At 42.2% G+C, this 21,883-nt stretch overlaps 1 protein-coding gene and 1 non-coding gene across 11 annotated transcripts in view; one reads left to right on the top strand and one right to left on the bottom strand.

Annotated features, from left to right (window-relative positions):
- Nucleotides 1-21,883, bottom strand: part of SLC41A3 (solute carrier family 41 member 3) — a 46,176-nt gene that overhangs the window by 3,233 nt on the left and 21,060 nt on the right. For 7 of the 10 annotated variants that reach the window (XM_056524886.1, XM_056524890.1, XM_056524882.1 and 4 more), the window contains exons 3-5: nucleotides 1,909-2,016; nucleotides 1,759-1,830; nucleotides 14-386 (exon numbers count right to left, since the gene is read on the bottom strand). In XM_056524886.1, the coding sequence (XP_056380861.1) occupies nucleotides 14-386; nucleotides 1,759-1,830; nucleotides 1,909-2,016 (553 nt within the window). Of the gene's footprint in view, nucleotides 1-13; nucleotides 387-1,758; nucleotides 1,831-1,908; nucleotides 2,017-5,731; nucleotides 5,773-10,421; nucleotides 10,632-21,883 lie in introns of those variants that run through there. The other 3 variants (XM_056524891.1, XM_056524892.1, XM_056524884.1) reach the window with 3 other exon arrangements.
- On the top strand, nucleotides 13,357-13,549 carry LOC130277940 (U2 spliceosomal RNA). Its single transcript, XR_008845645.1, has one exon. It is a non-coding gene; the product is annotated as a U2 spliceosomal RNA (small nuclear RNA).

Below are 21,883 nucleotides of genomic sequence, written 5' to 3'. Positions count from 1 at the left end.
TGTGCCATCATACCTATGTAGCTGAACAAGGAGCTGCTGATTCCTGCAAGCAATGACAAGGTGATAAGGTCCCCCAGGCTGGCTGCGATAGGAGTAGCTATGTTGTCAGGGTTAATGCCCAGCTTCCTAGATGCAATGATGACCCCAACCATCACTAGACCTAATGGACAGAAGTACAAAGCAAAATTAAAAAGAGCATCAAGCCCACAGTAGTTAGGACAGAAATGCACAAAGATCTTACCCAAGGACAGGGCAGCGATGAATGCTGTGGTCACGCTACTGGCACAGAGGACAGCAGCCTGGTCCAATTCCACATAACCTTTAGACAAAGCTCCCAAGATAATAGCAGCAACAGCGGCCAATAGACCAACAACTGTGGCCTGAACCTGGAACACAAAATTGTGTTGTATAAGGCCCCATACACATAGCTAATCCACCAGCACGGTCCCACACACCCTGTACGCTGTCAGTCACTGTGCGGTGCCTACACTACGCTTTCTATTCTCACCTAAAAGTACCATTAACTTATTTTACACAAGCAAAAATCATTTTTGGTGGTAATATCACAAGCTGGCTCTCTTTTAACAGGACAATACAGCTCAAACACAGACAAGTCATTTCTGCAGAGAGAAGTAGATAAGAGAAGTAGATGAGCAAGCACAACACTTATCTCGGGGAATAAAAAAAATCAAAACTTAACCTATCTGATGGTATAGGGGTCCAGCACTACTACATGTCCTATAGTGCCAGAGGTGTGCTGGAGGTACCATAGCCTCTGAGGTACTGTGGCTCATAAATGGTTAGACTATGAGCTTCTACAGGACATTTAGTCATTGGATATTATACAATAGGTTAAAGGAGTTCTGTAGTAAATGATAACTTATCCCCTATCCAAAGGATAGGGGATAAGTTATAGATCGTGGGGGGTCCGACTGCTGGATTCCCCCGCAATCTCCTGAACGGGTTCCTGACAGTCTGCTGGAAGGGGGCGTGCCAACCCCCGCACAGAGCGGCGGCTGACACGCCCCCTCCATGTATTCCATAGAGATACATGGATGGAGTGTGTCGGCTGCGGCTTCCTGCGGGGGGGTCAGAACGGCCTCTTCCGGCAGACTGCTGGGGCCCCATTCAGGAGATCACGGGGGGTCTATAACTTATCCTCTATCCTTTGGATAGGGTAAAATAAAAACTTTCACTGCACTACTCCTTTAAGGGTCTGCTTCTGACTCTGTAGTGCTTTCTATGATTCTAGGAAGGGTTAAACACTTGAAAAAGGGCCTGTGTGTCTCCTTCTGGCTGCAGAATGTAGGGTGATAGCTCGGCATTAAACAATGCCCTCTTAGGATGACAGATTGATTTAGACAAATACCTACTATTCAGGCTATGGAACAATATTGGAGGATCTTAGTCCTACAAAAGAGGCCTTTTATGCCAGTTGGCGTCGTGAATGGAGTTTCTCTCTTCATCACTATACCTTAGCTATAGGATGGTTCTTGTTAGCTTTTTGCTGTACACCCTTCTCTTGTGGAACTTCTCTGTGTTTATTCATGTGTCCTCTTCTCTCCCCAAGCTACAGTTACTTGGCACCACCACTATAAAAATGAACATCGCAGGGCTTCCTGCTTCGTTAACTCTATAATGCAAGGCGCCAAACAGCAGTGAGTGTGATGGGTGTCCGCACCAAGACAATCAGCGAGTGATGGCCTATCTTGTATGCAGTAGACTGAAAGTACCCTGATGTGTATAAAGAAGACAAACCTGGATTAAAGCCAAATTACTGATCGCCATCTTCCATCGCTCACTAGGGTCATCCAATTGTCCTGTGTTTGCCTATAAACAAAATAAGTGAGTGAGTGCACAAGACACCAAACAGAAAGATGCTATTGTGGAGCTTACACAAAAACTTACAGCAGTGGAAAGCCGAGAGGCCAGTGTCATCTCCAAGTTACCCTTGAGACCCACCAATGCTGGAACCAGAATGAAAACCTCTGTGATGGTCTTGAAGACAACCCAGTGCTGGAACAAAGAAAAGGAGTAAGGAAACATATTCACTAAGATCTGAAGAAGAGTTATATGACTTCTTCTGGGCCGTGTTTCAATCAGGGCTGATTTTTTTTTTTTATTTCTAGTGCTACTACTGACCCCTGATCATGTCACTAAGAAAAGGTGGAAGAATTAAAGATATCATAGCCCTAATTCCAACACACTGGGGCAGATTTACCAATACTTTCTAAGGCTTAGACAGTGCAAACTTTGATATACAGTCTTACAGTGCACATAAAAACAAAGAATGAGCAGATAAGAACCATTTGCCCCATCTATTCTGCCCAATATTCTGAACACTATCAATAGTCCCTGGCCCTATCTTATATGGAGTATAGCCTTATGCTTATCCCATGCCTGCTTAAACACCTTTCACTGTATTTGCAGCTACCACTTCTACAGGAAGGCTATTCCATGCATCCACTACTCTCTCAGTAAAGTAATACTTCCTGATATTTCTGCATAAACCTTTCCCTCTCTAACTTAAAACTATGTCCTCTTGTGGTATTTTTTCTTTTAAATATGCTCACCTCCTTTACCGTGTTGATTCCCTTTATGTATTTAAATGTTTCTATCATATCCCCTCTGTTAAGGTCCTTTAACCTTTCCTGGTAAGTTTTATCCTGCAATCCACAGACTAGTTTAGTAGCTGCTCTCTGAACTCTCTCCAAAATAGCTATATCCTTCTGGAGATACGGCCTCCAGTACTGCTCACAATACTCCAAGTGAGGCCTCACCAGTGTTCTGTACATCCCCTGGCATCTTATCCCCTATCCAAAGGATAGGGGATAAGATGTTAGATCGCCGCGGTCCCACTGCTGGGGACCCCGGGGATCGCTGCTGCGGCACCCCGCCATCATTACTGCACAGAGCGAGTTCGCTCTGTGCGTAATGACGGGCGATACAGGGGCCGGAGCAGCGTGACGTCATGGCTCCGCCCCTCATGACATCACGGCCCGTCCCCTTAATGCAAGTCTATGGCAGGGGGCGTGGCGACTGCCATGCCCCCTCCCATAGACTTGTATTGACGGGGGCGGGCCGTGACGTCACGAGGGGCGGAGCTGTGACATAACGATGCTCCGGCCCCTGTATTGCCCGTCATTACGTGCAGAGCGATCTCGCTCTGCGCAGTAATGATACCGGGGTGCTGCAGCAGCGATTTCGGGGTCCCCAGCAGCGGGACCCCAGCGATCTGACATCTTATCCCCTATCCTTTGGATAGGGGATAAGATGTCTAGGGGCGGAGTACCCCTTTAAGACATCTGAAATAATTACTCCTAAATCCCTCTCCTCAGATTAAGGTTAGGACTGTATCACATATTCTATACTCTGGGTTTTTAGGCCCAAAGTGCATTATTTTGCACTCATTGGGGGAGATTTATCAAAACCTGTCCAGAGGAGAAGTTGCTGAGTAGCCCATAACAACCAATCAGATCCCTTCTTTCTTCAGGCCTTGTTAAAAGTGATCTGATTGGTTGCTATGGGCAACTGGACAACTTTTTCTCTGGACAGGTTTTGATAAATCTTACCCATTCACATAAAATTTTAGTAGCCAGAGTTCTAAACATTCTTCTAAATTACTGAAATCCTTTTCCAATTGGCGTATTCCTTTCAGGAACATCAACCTTGTTACAAATCTTTGCGTCATCAGCAAAAGACCAATACCTTACCATTGAGACCTTCTGCAATAATAATTTAACAAAATTAAAGGGGTACCCCACCCCTGAACATCTTATCCCCTATACAAAGTCTGATATTCCCAATCTGTCTGATCGTGGAGGGTCCAGCCGCTGGGACCCCAGCGATCTACGGGCAGCTCCCCAGCATTCTGAACCTTTTTGTTTAGAATGCTGGGTTCGGGTGGCTGTGATCGTGATGTCATGCCACGCCCCCTCCATTCATGTCTATGGGAGGGGGTGTGACAAGTGACCACAGCCGCCACGTCCCCTCCCATAGACATAAATCGAGGGGGTGTGCGTTATTTCATGACCATTTGGATAGGGGATAAGATGTCCAGGGGTGGAGTACCCCTTTTACCCATTGGGGCCGAACAGGTATGCCCTTGCCGCATGGGCCTTAAAGCATACCGGTCAGATCCCACAAAAGAAACAAAACTGTTATATGTTACTCAATACCTCATCCTGATCATGTACATATAATTTTTATGTCTCTATCACCCATATTTCACAAAAAAAAAATTCTCATCTTTCCAGAGGGAGGGGGGCATGTCATTATTTTGCCTGCACTGTGATGACTCCTCCCCCCTTATTGTGCTGACTCACTGCTCTGGAGCCTGGCAGCTCTGCTCTGTAACCCTTTCCTCTCTGGATTTATGTTGTTTGATAACTCTTTTGCAGCAGGGTTGCCTTCAGCTGTGTACCTACAGCTTTTGCAAAACTACAACTCCCAGCATGCCCAGACATTCTCCCAACTCTCAGCATGCTTGGACTTGTAGTTTTGCAACAGCTGGAGGTACATGTTTGGTAAAACTCTGTGTTACAGCAGTGTTGCTGCAGGCTGTGTTCCTACTGCAGCCTTGTCAATCAGCCACCTCGTGTCCATGACCCTTGGACACACTCATGCTGCTGTGGGACTCATCAGTGTCCCAGGAGGTATGGGGACCCCTAGTGATGGGATTTTCAAAAGCAGTTTTCCTTAATAAAATGTGAAAAAAAATGTTAGAAGTATATTAGAAAAACTATTGTTTTGCCAAGATGTAAAGTATATAAAAAGTTTTTATATCTGACAGTTCCCATTTAACACACGAGGGCGTACCTTATAAGCAAGTGCATTGTACGCCCATGTCGTTATTGCAGGATTGATTAGCTAAAATGGCGGAGGAGGTATTCTGTACCATAAAGTGCACTGTGTAAAAACCAAGTTTTCTTGTCACTTTTCACCCACAAATAATTACTTTTTGGTTTTGCGGTACATTTCAGGGAAAAATGAAAGGTATCATTACAAGTACAATTGGTGTCACAAAAAACAAGCCCTCACATGGGGTGTGGGTGATAAAATAAATAAAAGCGTGTTGCCTCTGAGAAGGCTAGAAGCAAAAAAAAGGAAAAAGCAAAAATTAAAATTGGCTGTGTCCCCAGGCCAAAATGGGTCATGTCCTTAAACAATATGGGTCCCAGTACAGATCCCTGTGGTATGCCCCTGGTAACAAGATCTTGCTCTGAATATGCACCAGATTTTGCACAGTGTATCATGTTGTTGGTAAATAAGATGCATCTTTTAGACTGTCTATTCTAATTTTAGGCCAACTGTAAGCTGACTTACCGTATATATACCCCCTTTCCCATGAAGCCACATCTCTTTCCAGCTGAACCATCCCTACTTGTTGAGCAGGGCTCAAAAGATTCTGAATGGTGTCAAATATGTAGCTTATGGCACAGTTACAATAGGAAATCTGCCCCACTGTTTTGTTCAAACCAGACCATTTTTTGTCCTAAAACATTTTGCAGGGGCGTCACTACGCTAAACCATTTGGGGACAATGCCCCAAATGTAAAGATTAGTGCCCCAAATGTCAGTGCTTATGTTAGCGCTGCTTCCTACTGTGTCTATCTGGCAGCGCTGCTGGCAAACAGTAGCCTGCGCTGCAGTTTGCCAGCGGCAGTGTGCCGGCAAGACACATCAATTGCGCTGTTTAGAGATTACTTCCCTCCCCTCCTTGGGAAAGTTACCAGTACTCCAGAGCGAGGGCTGCTGGTAAGAGGCAAGTCTGTCACCAGGGACTGATGTCAGTGACGTCACGAGCCCCACCGAAGAGGAGCCTGGCGGAATTCCAGGCTTCTGCAGCCACACTAGAGCGACTTCTCCTTTCAGATGACAAGCCCCAGCATACCACAGGCAATGGGGGAGATTTATCAAAACCTGTCCAGAGGAAAAGTTGCCCAGTTACCAATAACAACCAATCAGATCGCTTCTTTCATTTTGCAGGGGCCTTGTTAAAAATTAAAAAAAAAGCGAGCTGATTGGTTGCTATGGGCAACTGGGCAACTTTTCCTCTGGACAGATTCTGATAAATCTCCCCCAATATCTCTAGGCAGAACTAGAGAATATTGCATCCTCGTACCCAAAGATCCAGGCAACACCAGTCTTCAGGTATGAAAATCAATTTCTTTTATTCAGTAACAAGTGTCTCCTTTTATAGGGAGGAACATCACAGGGGGAGGAGCAGTAAAGACAATACAGGTGACAGTAAGTCTGGGAGATAATCCAATAAAGGTAATAAGCTCTCCCTATACAGTGCCTTGTGCAGAATTAGTACCTTGTGCAGAAGGTGGACCGTGTGCAGAATTAGTGCCTTGTGCAGAATTAGTGCCATGTGCAGAATTAGTGCCATGTGCAGAATTAGTGCCATGTGCAGAATGTGTCATGAAAACAGCAAATAAAGGTACTTTAATAAGATATCACACAAGGAGCTTTATGTCACTGGACAACATTAAATGAGGGGCACAAACTGTGGAAATAGTGATGCCCTAAAGTCCATCAAAGTCCCAGTCTTTCACGTGCCCGCCCCTGACGTTAGTCCGAGTTCCGGTCAGTCACTCTTCCATAGTCCATAGTCACTCTGGGGCCAAGGCAACAATAGCGAAGGGGTAGGGTAACATGCAGGGAGTTGTAGTTTTGGGTCAGCAGCAGAGCCACAGGCTGTATCAGGGCATGCTGGATGTTACAGTTAGTAACTACAATGCACAGCATGCCCTGATACATCCTATGCAGCTGACCCAAACTGTTTATCAGGGCATGCTGGGCATTGTAGTTACTAATTGTAACACCAAGCATTCCCTGATACAGACTATGGTTCTGCAGCTGACCCAAAACTACAACTCCCAGCATGTTGCACTATATAGCATTACAGAATAAGTTATGGTGCAACATGCTGGGAAGTGTAGTTTTGGTTTGGGCAGCTGCAGAGCCATAGGCTATGTTAGGGCCTGCTGGGAGGCCCTATCCCCCTTTTCCAAATAAAATAATGTAAACAAAAATAAACCTAACCCCTTAAAGGGGTACTCCGGCACTTAGCTGTCACGCACGTCACACGGGGGCGGGGGCGTGACGTCACACGCCGTCGGCCCTGTGGTCGCCGGTAGTCAGACCCGGAGCAAACATGCCCTGGGGACTGATTTTAACTGGGGTGCGGCGTGCAAGATCACGGGGGTCGCCAGCGGCGGGACCTCCGCGATCAGGCATCTTATCCCCTATCCTTTGGATAGGGGATAAGATGTCTAAGCCCCGGAGTACCCCTTTAAGGACCAGGCCCATTTTGGCCTTAAGGACACAGCCAATTTTATTTTTGCATCTTCGTTTTTTCCTCCTTGCCTTCTAAAAATCATAACTCTTTCATATTTCCATCCACAGACCCATGTGAGGCTTGTTTTCTGTGTGACCAATTTTACTTTCTAATGACATCACTCATTTCACAATAAAATGTAAGGCACAGCCCAAAAAATATTTATGTGGGGAGATTACAAACAAAACCGTAAATTAGCAAGTTTTGGAAGGTATTGTTTTCACGCTGTACACTTTACAGTAAAAATGACATGTTTTCTTTATTCTGTGGGTCAATATGTAGACACCCCCTGTGATTGACTCAGAGAAGACTCCCCCTGTGATTGACTCAGAGAACACGCCCCCTGTGACTGACTCAGAGAACATGCCCCCTGTGATTGACTCAGAGAACACGCCCCCTGTGACTGACTCAGAGAACATGCCCCCTGTGATTGACTCAGAGAAGATGCCCCCTGTGATTGACTCAGAGAAGACGCCCCCTTGTGATTGACTAAGAGAAGACGCCCCCTGTGATTGACTCAGAGAAGACACCCCTTGTGATTGTCTCAGATAAGACACCCCTTGTGATTCTATAATATCATGCTGTATTCTGTCTGATTGTGTCCCATCAGCGCTGAAGTCACTTGTAAATTCTGCACTTATGTTTAGTGAAACAACTACTCCCAGCATTTCCTCACCCCTGCTTATATCATACTGTAATTTCACATGGTCAAAACATATTTAGCGCTTTTCCCTTACTTGGCAATTGGTATATTTGATTATCAATCTGAAGTAATTTTCCGCAACAGTCTACACCACAAGCATCCATCACACCAAGTAAGGAACCTGTAAAAAAGTTTAACCCCCTGCTGCTGCGGTCACCTGAGCCCCACCTCAGCTTGGTCGCACCTAATACATCCGTGCTATGGCTATAATGCTCCTCATTTGCGCTTGTGTTCCCTGGCCTGAAGTAGAATCAGCTGACAGCCAATAAGACTAACCCCTCCCTCAAACCTCAATGCATGGAGCAAAATTTTGTATAGTCATGCAACATTAAGTGGCTCTGCCCTTGCCCCTCCTTTTTGTGGCTCCACCCCCAGCCATGCCCATGGCCTGTGCCCTGGATCTTTTGGAGACCTAGCAACCCCCCTGCCAAAATGCCTTTTGGACTCTTTGTGAGGACAGCATAACACTTTTTTGAGTGATCTGGCCCTAAATCAATAGCTTTTAGGCCCAAATGCAAAATCTGCCATTAGTGTCTAAAAATGTGAGAAATTAGTTTTTAGGCCTCCTCCAGGATCAGGAGCTAGGTTCTTTTAACTTTTAGGGTTTTGACAGCCCTATCCTATATGAAAACATTTGCAACCATATACATGATTTTTTTTACTTGCAGATATATACAACATGCACACTGGCCAGGCTAGGTGCACTGATATTTATCTCCTGTAGGATAGGTTTCCACACAGGTTTGTTTTTTTTCTGCCATTTTTTTTTTAAACTGTCACTGCAGTTTTTGAGACAAAGTCAGAAGTGGATCCATAAGGAAGTAGAAGTATAAATCATTCCTTTATATTTCCCATTCCTCTTGAATACACTTCTGACTTTGGCTCAAAAACTGTGATGGCAGTTTTCCAAAAAACACCAGAAAAAAAACCTGTGTGGAAACCTAGCTGTAAAGGGAGGGAGACCCACAGGCCACTACTATGAGCAATGCTTTAAATGATCTTCTGCTTCTGAACTATAAGACTCATCATTCTAGTAACCTGATCAGTAGATGATCCTGTACACAGCCTCTAGGAACATGAACATCATTTCTATCATCTATCACCTACAACTTTTATTTGTCTTGCAATAAGACTTTCTTAATTCCATTCACTGTGATCACAGAGATAGTGACTCAGTATAAAAGCTAAACACCAGCACCCAAATAACTGGAAAAAATCTAATCACTTTACAAGGGTTTTTCCTACACCTAGGGGTATGGTCACACATGATATATTTGCTGCTGATTTGCAGTAGTAGCAAAGTGGATAAGACTTAAAAATCATACACACGAAGCGGAAAAAATCTGCAGGAAACTGACATTTTGCATCCACTATTCAATATTTGTGTACGAATAGCTACAGATTTATTTGGGAAGTCAAATCCACAAGTCTGCAAGTAGGGGATATAAATACTACAGTAAAGTCTCGAGCAATTTGTGCCAAAAACTAGGCTTACCACATTTCTGTTATGTTTTAGACACTCCTTAGACAGGAGTTTGACAGGAAAAGCGACTTACCAGAAGACAGGCAAGGCAATGCTGAAAGAGGGTATAGCAATGGCAATGGAGTTTTGGGACACACTTTTGGAATAAATGTAAACCAGTTAATAAATATCACAAACTTAGATAGGAAAGTCTACGAATGTGCCAGATGTTCAAACAGTATGAGCCACATTGTTAAATCTGGTGCATTTTTAGACTGTTTGGTTTATGTTCACACTATCTAAAAATGAGACCGTTTTTCTTATCTTACTGTAAATTTAATTTGCATGATAATCCACTCTGAAATCAGCAGTGGAAAATCCATAATAATTGGCAGAGATTTTCTGTTGTGCATTTCCACAGCACTTGAGCTGCATTTGGCCATACCCAAATAGGGCATTTACCCCTAAAATTGTAATAGATATTCAGCCATCTTTTTGTTATATCTGAGCATTGGAAACCTAGGTCATTGAGTTGTTACCTAGATTTTCTAACCCTGAATGTCCAAATAGTTGTAAGATTATATAACCAGACTGTATGCTGTCCCTTCATGAACTTAGTGTGATTTCAGGTCAACAGGACAAAAGTCGCTAAAAGTTGTTAAAAGTAATTAAAGATAAAGATTCCAATCCATTGTTGTATAAACTGTGTGTTAGTGCTATACAGTCAAAGTCTGTTTATAATTTGCTATAGGAATAAACTTTAAATACAATTTATCTGCAGCCTTGTTGGGGTCATTCAGCCATTGTTTATGACATGCTATAAAGAATAGGAGCGGCCTAGTTAATAAGTCATAGAACTTGAATATGAGAGGAAGCCTCAAAAATATCAATAAGGCCCCTTCGGATACCTACTTGAAAGATATCCATCAATAGTCCAGCTGCCACCATGCCCAGCCCAGCCATGAGGAAGGGCAACAGCACTTGGGCTGCAATGGAGAAGACCGTCTCTGGGAGAAACCCATGTGGAGATCTTGATAGTTTGCATTTGAATCCCCTCAGTTTATTACCATGATAGCAGAATTCCAATTCCAAATGAGTAACCACCATTTTTTTTTACTTTAAGACAGGGATTGCCAAAGCTGTATGAAATCAAGAAGCCTCCAAGATCTTCCAAAGAGCCAAAAAAGATTTCCATCTATTGACAACAAAGTGAAATATTCCCAAAATTTTGAAGCCAGTGGCCACTTTGTAGGCTTGCTGGAGCCTGATTGCCACAATTAGTCTTAACCCATAATCAGTCTGAGAAGGAATTCAATGATTTACAGAAGATTAGAGTCCGATAGTTCAATGGGGCTGATCTGCATGGTCCAGTCCTGGGACTGCTTCAGAACCTCTTGTGGATTAATCCAGTACGATAAAAAGGCCATAAATCATCCGAGTTTGCAAAGTAAAAGTCTTATGATGTCCTCTAAAGAAATATATCTTAGCCACTGACATTCAAAAATGAAGAATGAAGATTCTCTCGTTGTTTTCTCCTGTGGTTTTGAACTAATAATGTCATGAAAGTAAAAAAAAAAAAGAAAAAAAAATAGAGAAAAGCTTGACTGACAAGGTGCAAGGACTAGAGATCCTTAGGCAATGGAAGTCTTAACAATGAGCCATGTGGTTTTCACTGATAATATACACGTGCAATGTGCTAGATCTATACATAGGCTGCATATCTCCCCAGCACAAGATCCAGGATTCCGTCACGTAACAACCATCTCGCTCCACGCCTTCTGTCTATCAGTGGGATGTCAGCACACTTTTCTTCTTTAGTTAGTTGGAAATAGAAGCTTTTACTAAGAATGCAAAAACGTGCAGAGGATGAGAAATTCAGTCTCTCTTGTGCAGGAGACGTCAGAGGGTAATGTCAGGGGTGTTCAGAGCAGTATCTGTGGACTGCGTTCCCTGGAAGCAGCCAATCAGGAGCCAGAGATTCTTATCAGCCGTCGTCACTTTTTTTTGTCACTAGTTTATGAGAACTGAGATAAAGATCCTGGCTAAGAGACTTTCTCAAAGGTAGCTGAACTTGGACTAAATACTGTATATTGGAGGAGGACCATAAAATAGAAAAGAGATCAGGGCTGTGAACATAAATAGGTGCAACCTGCTGGAAAAGAACATTAACATTGAAAATTACAGACATTAGTAAGACAATAGAAAAATAAACTTAATTATTATAATATTATATTAAAGGGGTACTCTGGTGAAAACCTTTTTTCTTTTAAATCAACTGGTGGCAGAAAGTTAAACATATTTGTAAATTACTTCTATTAAAAAATCTTAATCCTTCCTGTACTTATTAGCTGCTGAATACTACAGAGGAAATTCTTTTCTTTTTGGAATGCTCTCTGATGACATCACGAGCACAGTTCTCTTTGCTGACGTTATTATAATAATAATAATAACGCTTTATTTATTGTTGTCCTTAGTGGGATTTGAACCCAAGTCCCCAGCACTGCAAGGCAGCAGTGCTAACCACTGAGCCACCATGCTGCCCTTAGCATACATCTGCTATGCATGGTTGCTAAAATGGACAGAGATGTCAGCAGAGAGCACTGTGCTCGTGATGTCATCAGTGTTCCAAAAAGAAAGGAATTTCCTCTGTAGCATTCAGCAGCTAATAAGTACTGGAAGGATTAAGGTTAATAGAAGTAATTTACAAATATGTTTAACTTTCTGCTACCAGTTGATTTAAAAGAAAAAAGGTTTTCACCAGAGTACCCTTTTAATTATTATAATAATGTATTAGAACATAGCATCTAAAATACTGCCTCCTATGTACTAGAATATAACTACTATAACACTACCTCCTATGAACAAGAATATAACTACTATAACACTGCCTCCTATGAACAAGAATATAACTACTATAATACTGCCTCCTATGAACAAGACTATAACTACTTTAATACTGCCTCCTATGAACAAGAATATAACTACTATAACACTGCCTCCTATGAACAAGAATATAACTACTATAATACTGCCTCCTATGAACAAGACTATAACTACTTTAATACTGCCTCCTATGAACAAGAATATAACTACTATAACACTGCCTCCTATGAACAAGAATATAACTACTATAATACTGCCTCCTATGAACAAGAATATAACTACTATAATACTGCCTCCTATGAACAAAAATATAACTACTATAACACTGCCTCCTATGAACAAGAATATAACTACTATAATACTGCCTCCTATGAACAAGAATATAACTACTATAATACTGCCTCCTATGAACAAGAATATAACTACTTTAATACTGCCTCCTATGAACAAGAATATAACTACTATAACACTGCATCCTATGAACAAGAATATAACTACTATAATACTGCCTCCTATGAACAAGAATATAACTACTATAATACTGCCTCCTATGAACAAGAATATAACTACTATAATACTGCCTCCTATGAACAAGAATATAACTACTATAATACTGTTCCCATGTATGAGAATATAACTATCTGTCCCCTATGTACATAAATATAAGTACCATAATACTGCCCCCTAAGGACAAGAATATAACTACCATAATCAGTAATATGGAGAAATAACAGTGGCACTCACCAAGTACATTTCTTCATGCTTTATTAATGAACATCCATAAGGTGCAGGTTGCAGTTCAAGCATCTTGCAGAGTGGGTGCAGACGCCCACTCTGGGAATTCAGCTGGATTACAGGTGACCGTAATCCAGTTGAATATACCGACATCCCCACCCACACGGCGAGATGCTTGAACTGCAGCCTGCACCTTATGGATGTTTGTTAATAAAGCATGAAGAAACGTATCGCTTCTCGGCCTTTTGGCTAAGATCAAGTGTAGTATCTGTGCTTATCAGTGGTTTAGTCTTTGCCATTGATGTAGGATGGATGCTGCATGGAGGAGCAGGTGTACTGGGGTGTTCTGGGGCTGGTGCCACGTAACCAGCTCAACGGCTGTCCTGATGTGACCTGTTTCCTCCGGGTCTCGCCATGAGGTAGAGTGGTGTAGAGCTGAGGTACGTCTGTGCCTCGGGGAGTGGTGACCCTGAGGTGCCAAAACTCACTGGGTGTTATAACTCACTGAGTGCAAGCACTGCACCATTACTCTTCACCTTTCGCACTCACCCTTTGTATCCTGGCCTTCTGGCTAGGATCGGGGAAATTTTTATAGATCCGGCCGGAGGACCGGGCAGTATATCTGCACTTCATTCACTTATTTATTATTTTTTTGTATGTCACTGTGCCACGTTTCGTGTTTTTCTTTGTACACAGGATTGGCAGGATGCGGTAGCCCTTCTGGGTGTCCCTCCTGGCGGTCTAGGGGAGGTGTGTGTGTCCATTAGGTTCCTCACCTCCCTGCAACCTCTGGGCATCTTGGCTTTGGTCAAGATGCCATCAGTATATGGCTCCTTGGCTGATACCTTGGTTAACGCCTAGGTTAAAGCCAGGAGCATTTTCGGCCCCTTAGTAGCTTCGGCGAAAAGGGGCATCGAACCTGGATCCTTGCAGGTGACTTTTGGCCCAGAGGTGAAGGATAGGTTTGTTGGATAGGTTTGTTGTCTCTCCTGTTGGAGAAGGGCTTAGCGATAAACCACATCCTTTGTGCACGTTTTTTTGTGTGACACGTTTGCACTTTTTCCTGCCCTTTGGGTGATAGAGAGCACTTGCCTTGGCTCTTAAAAAAAAAAAAATTAAGAAACGTACCTGGTGAGTGCAACTGTTATTTCTCCATATTACTGATTTTATGGACTTAAGTTCAGCACAGTAGAGCACCACCTGTATATATAAACAAACTTCTCCGTCACCGTAAGTCCAGGGAAGCAATGGGGATTTGAATACTGTATAGTGACAGCCATCTACCCTTTCTTATAGCACATTTATAACTACTAAAATACTGCCCCTAAGTATAAGAATATAACTACTATTTTACCGCCCTATATGAACAAGAATATAACTGCTATAATACTGTTTCCTATGTATAAGACTATAACTACTATAATGCTGCCTCTATGTACAAGAATATTCATATATGTATACTGTTGGTATTTGCCCAGCACTGATACTATAGAGACGGGTACAGCCTACCTTCAACTAGCTGATGTCTGTAGGGCAGACTGGGGAGACCTGTACAACCTGCCTCCACTGCTGAACTATAGAGACAGGTATAAACTACCTCCACTAGTTATGGCCTTAGGGACACAGAGTACTGGTTAGAAACGCTAGACCTAGTGTTATGCATGGAAGGATCAACCACCACAGAAAAAAAGCTTTAGACATAACTCACAATTTTAGGACAAATATTACACCATTCTAATCTACCCTGTACATCCTACAGACTCCTCTGAGTGTGTATAAATACATTGGCCCTGATTTACTAAGAATGGAGTGTAGGTTTCTTTGTGGGTTTTAATTCCCTACAATTTTTTTTCTATGGTGTTTACTAAGGTTTCCCTTACATTTTGCACTTTTGCCTATATTTAGCTTTTTATACATGCTCTGATCTGTCTGGTTTTCCTCAGCTCAAATCCATCAAATTTTCTGTGGAAACCTTACTAAATATGTAGGGGTTTTGTGAAAATGTCGGGAACACACCCCTTTTCTGTGACCACGCCCCTTTTCCAGGCAGACATGCCCACTTTTCCGGTTTTCTCAGTAAAATGGAAAGTTGGTCTGGTTTTTCATTTCTGGCACAGAAAGAATTCTGTCGCAATGAGAGAGAATGATGCCGCAAATTCTGGCGCAGACAGAATTTCTGGGGCAATGCGCCAGATTCTGGTGCACAACCTGACAAAACATGTCGGGTTTACAATAGTAAATCAGGGCCATTGTATATATGCGCAATGTGGGTCTCAAAAGTAAGGAAACACACATAATAAGAAAATAGCAGTTGGTGATACAATTTTACAGGAAAGTTATGGCGGAAGGTGAAACCTGCTAGGGGCATGTCAACAATATGGCAGCTATCTTGAATGCCACCACAGGGGTGGCAAAATAAAAAATAAAAAAAATTATAATAAAACGACTTGCCCAAGGGACTAAAATGGGAGCACAATCTACTTGTCCCTCATGACAATCCACTTATCTGGGACAATTTTCGTTTTTGCACTCTTGTTTTTTTTTTCTTTGCCCAATTATAACTATAACTCTTATTTTTCCATCTACAGACCCATATGATGGCCTGTTTATTGTGGGACCAATTGTACTTTGTAATGACACCTTTTATTTTTCCATAACCTATGCTCTGAAACAAAACAGAAAAATATTGGTGAGGTGAAATAAAAAAAGATTTTAGCAAATTTAGCAATTTTCTTTTTTACGCCATTTACCTTGTGGTCAAGCTACCATATTATTTTGATACTTTAGATTGGCCTGATTACAGCAATACCAAATTTGTACAGTTTCTGTTCCAATTTTTTAAAAAACATTCAGATTTATTTTTTTTATTATTAATTGGTATTTTCTGACCCCTGTAACTTTTTTAATTTTTTGTATACCAGGCTGTATGAGGGCTAATTTTTTGCCTTCACCATATTCTGTTGTTTGCATTGGCACCATTTGGTATTGATCTGACTTTTTAATCGCTTTTTTCTTTTTTTTCTGGGATGTTATAGAAAAAATTAATAATTTTTAATAGAAATAAATTACAAATCTGTTTACATTTCTGGCACCAGTTGATTTAAAAAAAAAAAAGTTTTCCACCGGAGTACCCCTTTAATGTGTATCTTTCAAACTTTTATTAAACTTTTTTTGTGACACTTAGGGGACTTTTAGGAGGAATTAGATTTCTCATACAGATCAATGACGTTCTATTGAACTCCATTGATCTGTGTGCTCTGGGCTCCCTTGATAAAGCCTGGCCCAGCCAGGCGCTATCAATGACAGAGTCACAGACACCAGGGAATAAGAGATAAGCCCCTGGCTACCCTTACAGTTGATCAAACTGTGGGTTTGCACAGATGGGTTGGTGACGATCCACCCCACTAGCCCACAAGGGAGCATTGATAAAATGTCCCTTTAGACACCACTGTCAGCTTTGACAGCAGCGATCTGAAAGGTTAATAGCTGACCTACTAAAATCCGCTGTGGGCCACCGGGTATGGAGCAAGCTCGAGTCAGGAGCCCGCTCCATACACCCTAAGCACCACCATACTTGTCAGGGGCTTTCAGGTCTGGCCCGAAACTGGGTTAGAGGCCTTAAAAATTCACCTGCCCAGCGCCCAGAACTGCAATGTTCCGGGCGTCAGGCGATAAAATTTCCACATCCCTGCACCATCTGGAATTCAACTTAAGTTTTTCAAACGGATGCAAATGTGGTACCACACATCAAACTAGTGAAGACTTTCACAAGAGAAAGCAATGGTGTGTTTGATGTTGACCTACTTTTATTTATTTTCATGTTTAGACAGTAATTCTTTTTCTGTACATGCAAAGTAAATCAATGTTTATCTCCACCAGAATGTGTTGAAATTTGTTCTTGACAAATTCTTAAAAATTGTTTCTGTCGCCAATAAGCCAAAAGCTGGATTAATAAAAACTGCTAAGGATGTAGCCACAGCAATTGCTGTTCTGAACACATTTAGCAAGGGCCAAAAAGTAGCACTTTTTGCTTGTCCCTGAAATGTAGGGTTAGCCTTGTCTCAATTCAGAGAAATTTAGCATTCGTAAAATGGCAGCCTAACTAAATCCGGATTCTGTAACACCAGACCGAGGATGAACCAGATCATCAGAGGAATGTGTAGAATGGGCGATACAGAAACTTCACATAAACACTCATTTTCTCTTTCAGCTGCTATTCACTCAAGCTCATTTCTTTAGAGGATTAGTGGGGTCAACAATGGAAGCCACAATATGTGTCAGAAACCCTCACTGGACCGGACCTAAAATCCTTGGTATGGTGTATAGGGTAGCCAGATTTTGGGATCTTTCTTCATTCATGGAACTTCATGCATTGTTGTTAGACACTCCATTCTTTTTTGTCAAAGAATAGAACATTTCCTGTTTGCCATTTTGTCATCAACTATTTTAATGGGTAGTTTCCCCAAAAGTGGATTGCCCGTAGTTGTCACCACATTCTACTGATTTAACCACTTTAGATTTTTATGATGTGCAGTCATGTTCAGGTACTCCCTCCTACTCTATTACACAGCATATTGTTCATCTTGCACCATACACAATACTGATTCACATTAAGAGTTGTGGTGATGACATTTACTACCACAATCACTCTGAGAAAGTTGGGTAAGTGGACAGGCAAAATCATTTTGTCTGATAGCCCCTTGACAATCCTGTTTTAACAGCGAAACCTGTCGAGGTAGGCATGAATCAATATTTTATTTAATACTGTGCAGTGCTGTGCTCATGAGTAGGGGTCTGCAGACTGTCTTATGTATTTACACAGAGAGGTGTGACACCTCGGTGTTCTGCCCAATCCCCTAACATACATAGGGTTAGAGATACTTCACAGTCTTCACTTTTTACCTGTATTTGTTTTGAGATTTATCATATTTTATCTTCATCATGAATAAAAGCTATATTTTAGGAGCAGAAAACAAATAGGGGATAGTGACTCTGGGCTGAAGTGATGAAATTTGATACAAGGTAGAATCCGCTGTAATTTTAATTTTCTACTTTGATATTTGGGTGATTATTATTTTGAGATGTAATCCATTGAAATGTTTGGGTGATTATTATTTTGAGATGTAATCCATTGAAATGTAATTCTGTTCACTACGAAAAACCTTTTGTAAATCTGTAAAGATTTTTAACTTAAATCACACATAGGATGGTCTGGAATGATTTTTGTTCCTTAAATGTTTGAGCAGTATATCCTACAAGTCATATTAACCATATCAGCCCTGCCCTATTAACACTATACCATTCCTCATTCTGCATACCATGTTGTGGAAGTAAGTGGGGACAGTGCAAATGGAGGAGGAGATGTGTATATATATGTGTGTATACAGTCAATATATACACACATATCAGGTAGAAGTGGTAAGCTGTGATTCATACACTTTATGCAATCGCCACCATCCTACATTCACAGGCTGTGTTTGCGGGAGGGTGCACAATACTTTGTGTATACGGTTCTTTTACTGGTATCTGTATTCCAAGGTTATTATATTTTATGCTATTCATTTTACTATGTGTTTTGTAGATTCTCCTCCAACATGTTGGGTGTAGTAAGTTACGGATTATTTTTAGATTTGGTATGTTTACATTTAGGTTTGGTATCTTTACATGAGGTTAAAGGGAAGACCATTTGTGGTTGGACAAAGAAACAAAAGTGTGAGATAAGAAGGCAGTGACTGTAATGGGGAACTCCTCATCTTATTACACATAATAATTGTTACCTTCCATGCTACACCAACCCTAACTGTGTCCTTTCCATACTTGAGGGTATGGTAGGGGACTTGTGAGAACTATGTCAAAAATGTGTTAAAAATTCCAAATATGGAAACATTTTAACATCTTAGTGACACTTCTAGCTAAGGTAAAATGTCATTGGGTTTAACACAGTTTTTCAGTGAAAGGCCAAGAGCAAAACTGGAAAGATGACTTCTAGTGTCTCTGGGCAAAACTGAGGCATGTTATTGGAGACTGGACACTGACTATCCAAAGACCAATGGAAGGAAATATAATTGATAATGCTCGAGCACATAGGGAAGCACCACATGGATGAGATGCCCGCTCACTCTGCACCCCCTCAGTAAGCACTGTGATCAGTCAGGCAACATAGGGGCAGTGGGGGAGATTTATCGAAACCTGTCCAAAGGAAAAGTTGCTAAGTTGCCCATAGCAACCAATCAGATTGCTTCTTTCATTTTTGAAAAGGCCTGTGAAAAATGAAAGAAGCAATCTGATTGGTTGCTATGGGCAACCCAGCAACTTTTCTTTTGGACAGGTTTTGATAAATCTCTCCCACTAGTGTGTACACTGGAGAGTTGGACAATATGCAGATAGCAAACTAAGGGATCCAAGTTATGATAATGCACGACTCCTCTTTCATGGAAAAAGCAGTAATGTGCAATACAGATTTTATTATTTTATAAGATTTTTATCAGGTATAAGCCTTATTTACAGGTCATTCACCCAGCAATATGGAAACTATTGCTCAATATTGCAGTAAGGGCTTATAAAGTAATCTAGATCTTGAAGAGACATAACTATGATTCCTTCTTCCTTGATTATATTTCTGTCATATCCCACTGCAAAAGGAATTAAAAAAAGTCTTGCTATATGCAACAAAGTCCTTCACTGCAATGGAAACCAAGCAAGCTAAACCATACCCTTTTCACTAGCCCCTCCCTCTGTCTATAGCCATTATGGCTAGGTGATAAAGAGTTTGATTGTTGGGGTTCAATGGCTGCACTCCTACTTATCATGAGTACAAAGGTCCCGAGTGGTCAGTGGGGGTCCAGCAGTCGGAGGTCCACTGATTAGACACTTACCTTTCCTGTGAATAGGTGATAAGTTTTAATCATGGGATAACCTCCTGGTATGCATATGCATGTAAACTAAATTTACTGCTGTAATGATCCTGAGTTACATCCTGTATTATACTCCAGAGCAGCATTCATTATTCTGCTAATGGAGTCACTGGCCCTCATTTAGTAAGAGTGGAGTGTCAATTTGTGTTTGACTTTTGCTTTTACGACCTTTTTTTCTCTTGGTATTTACTAATCTGTCGCACTTTTCCCGATCTTTTTAGTCGCAGGGAAAATAAATCTGTCGCACAGTAATTTCTGTCGCAGGGTTCATCTGCCCATGGTAAAATCTGTCGCAGGGTTAATACTGTAACATATTAAAATCTGGCACATGAGAAATTTAATAAAATAGTCTATATAAATATTTTTATATATATATATATATATATATATATATATATATATATATCTCGTATATACTCGAGTATAAGCCGACCCGAGTATAAGCCGAGACCCCTAATTTCAACCCAAAATCCCAGGAAAAGTTATTGACTCGAGTATAAGCCTAGGGTGGGAAATACCTCATCCCCCCCTGTCATCATCCAGACCCGTCATTAACATCCTCATCATCATCCCCTTGTCATCATCCCACACATCCCCCCTTCATCATCCCCTTATCATCCCACACATCCCCCTTCATCATCCCCTTGTCATCCCACACATCCCCCCTTCATCATCCCCTTATCATCCCACACATCCCCCCTTCATCATCCCCTTATCATCCCGCACATCCCCCCTTCATCATCCCCTTATCATCCCACACATCCCCCCTTCATCATCCCCTTATCATCCCGCACATCCCCCCTTCATCATCCCCTTATCATCCCACACATCCCCCCTTCATCATCCCCTTGTAATCATCCCCACCCCCCTTCATCATCCCCACACCCCCCCTTCATCATCCTCTTCTCATCATTCGCCCTCAGTGGTCTTCAACCTGCGGACCTCCAGAGGTTTCAAAACTACAACTCCCAGCCATCGGCTGTCCGGGCTTGCTGGGAGTTGTAGTTTTGAAACCTCCGGAGGTCCGCAGGTTGAAGACCACTGCGGCCTTCAACATCATCCAGCCCCCCTCTCACCCCCTTTAGTTCTGAGTACTCACCTCCGCTCGGCGCTGGTCCGGTCCTGCAGGGCTGTCCGGTGAGGAGGTGGTCCGGTGAGGAGGTGGTCCGGGCTGCTATCTTCACCGGGGGCGCCTCTTCTCCGCGCTTCCGGCCCGGAATAGAGGTGTTGCCTTGACAACGACGCAGAAGTACGTTGGCAATGAACGCACCTCTGCGTCGTTGTCAAGGCAACGTGACTATTCTGAGGCCGGGCCCGAAGCGCTTAGAAGAGGCCTCCCCGGTGAAGATAGCAGCCCGGAACCACTATCCCACCGGACCACCTCCTCACCGGACAGCCCTGCAGCACCGGACCAGCGCCGAGCGGAGGTGAGTACTCAGAACTAAAGGGGGGTGAGAGGGGGCTGGATGATGTCGAAGGCCGCAGTGGTCTTCAACCTGCGGACCTCCGGAGGTTTCAAAACTACAACTCCCAGCAAGCCCGGACAGCCGATGGCTGGCCGGGCTTGCTGGGAGTTGTAGTTTTGAAACCTCTGGAGGTCCGCAGGTTGAAGACCACTGCGGGTGGGGGAGTTCACTCGAGTATAAGCCGTGGGGGGTGTTTTCAGCACGAAAAATCGTGCTGAAAAACTCGGCTTATACTCGAGTATATACGGTATATATATATATATATATATATATATATATATATATATATATATATATATATATTATTTTTTATACATGTATGTATATACACATATAGATAGATGTATTAAAATGAGTATATATATATATATATGTA

Source organism: Hyla sarda, chromosome 6, assembly GCF_029499605.1.
Source record: "Hyla sarda isolate aHylSar1 chromosome 6, aHylSar1.hap1, whole genome shotgun sequence".
Taxonomy (NCBI): domain Eukaryota; kingdom Metazoa; phylum Chordata; class Amphibia; order Anura; family Hylidae; genus Hyla; species Hyla sarda.
This window is presented reverse-complemented; position numbering and strand designations above follow the sequence as displayed.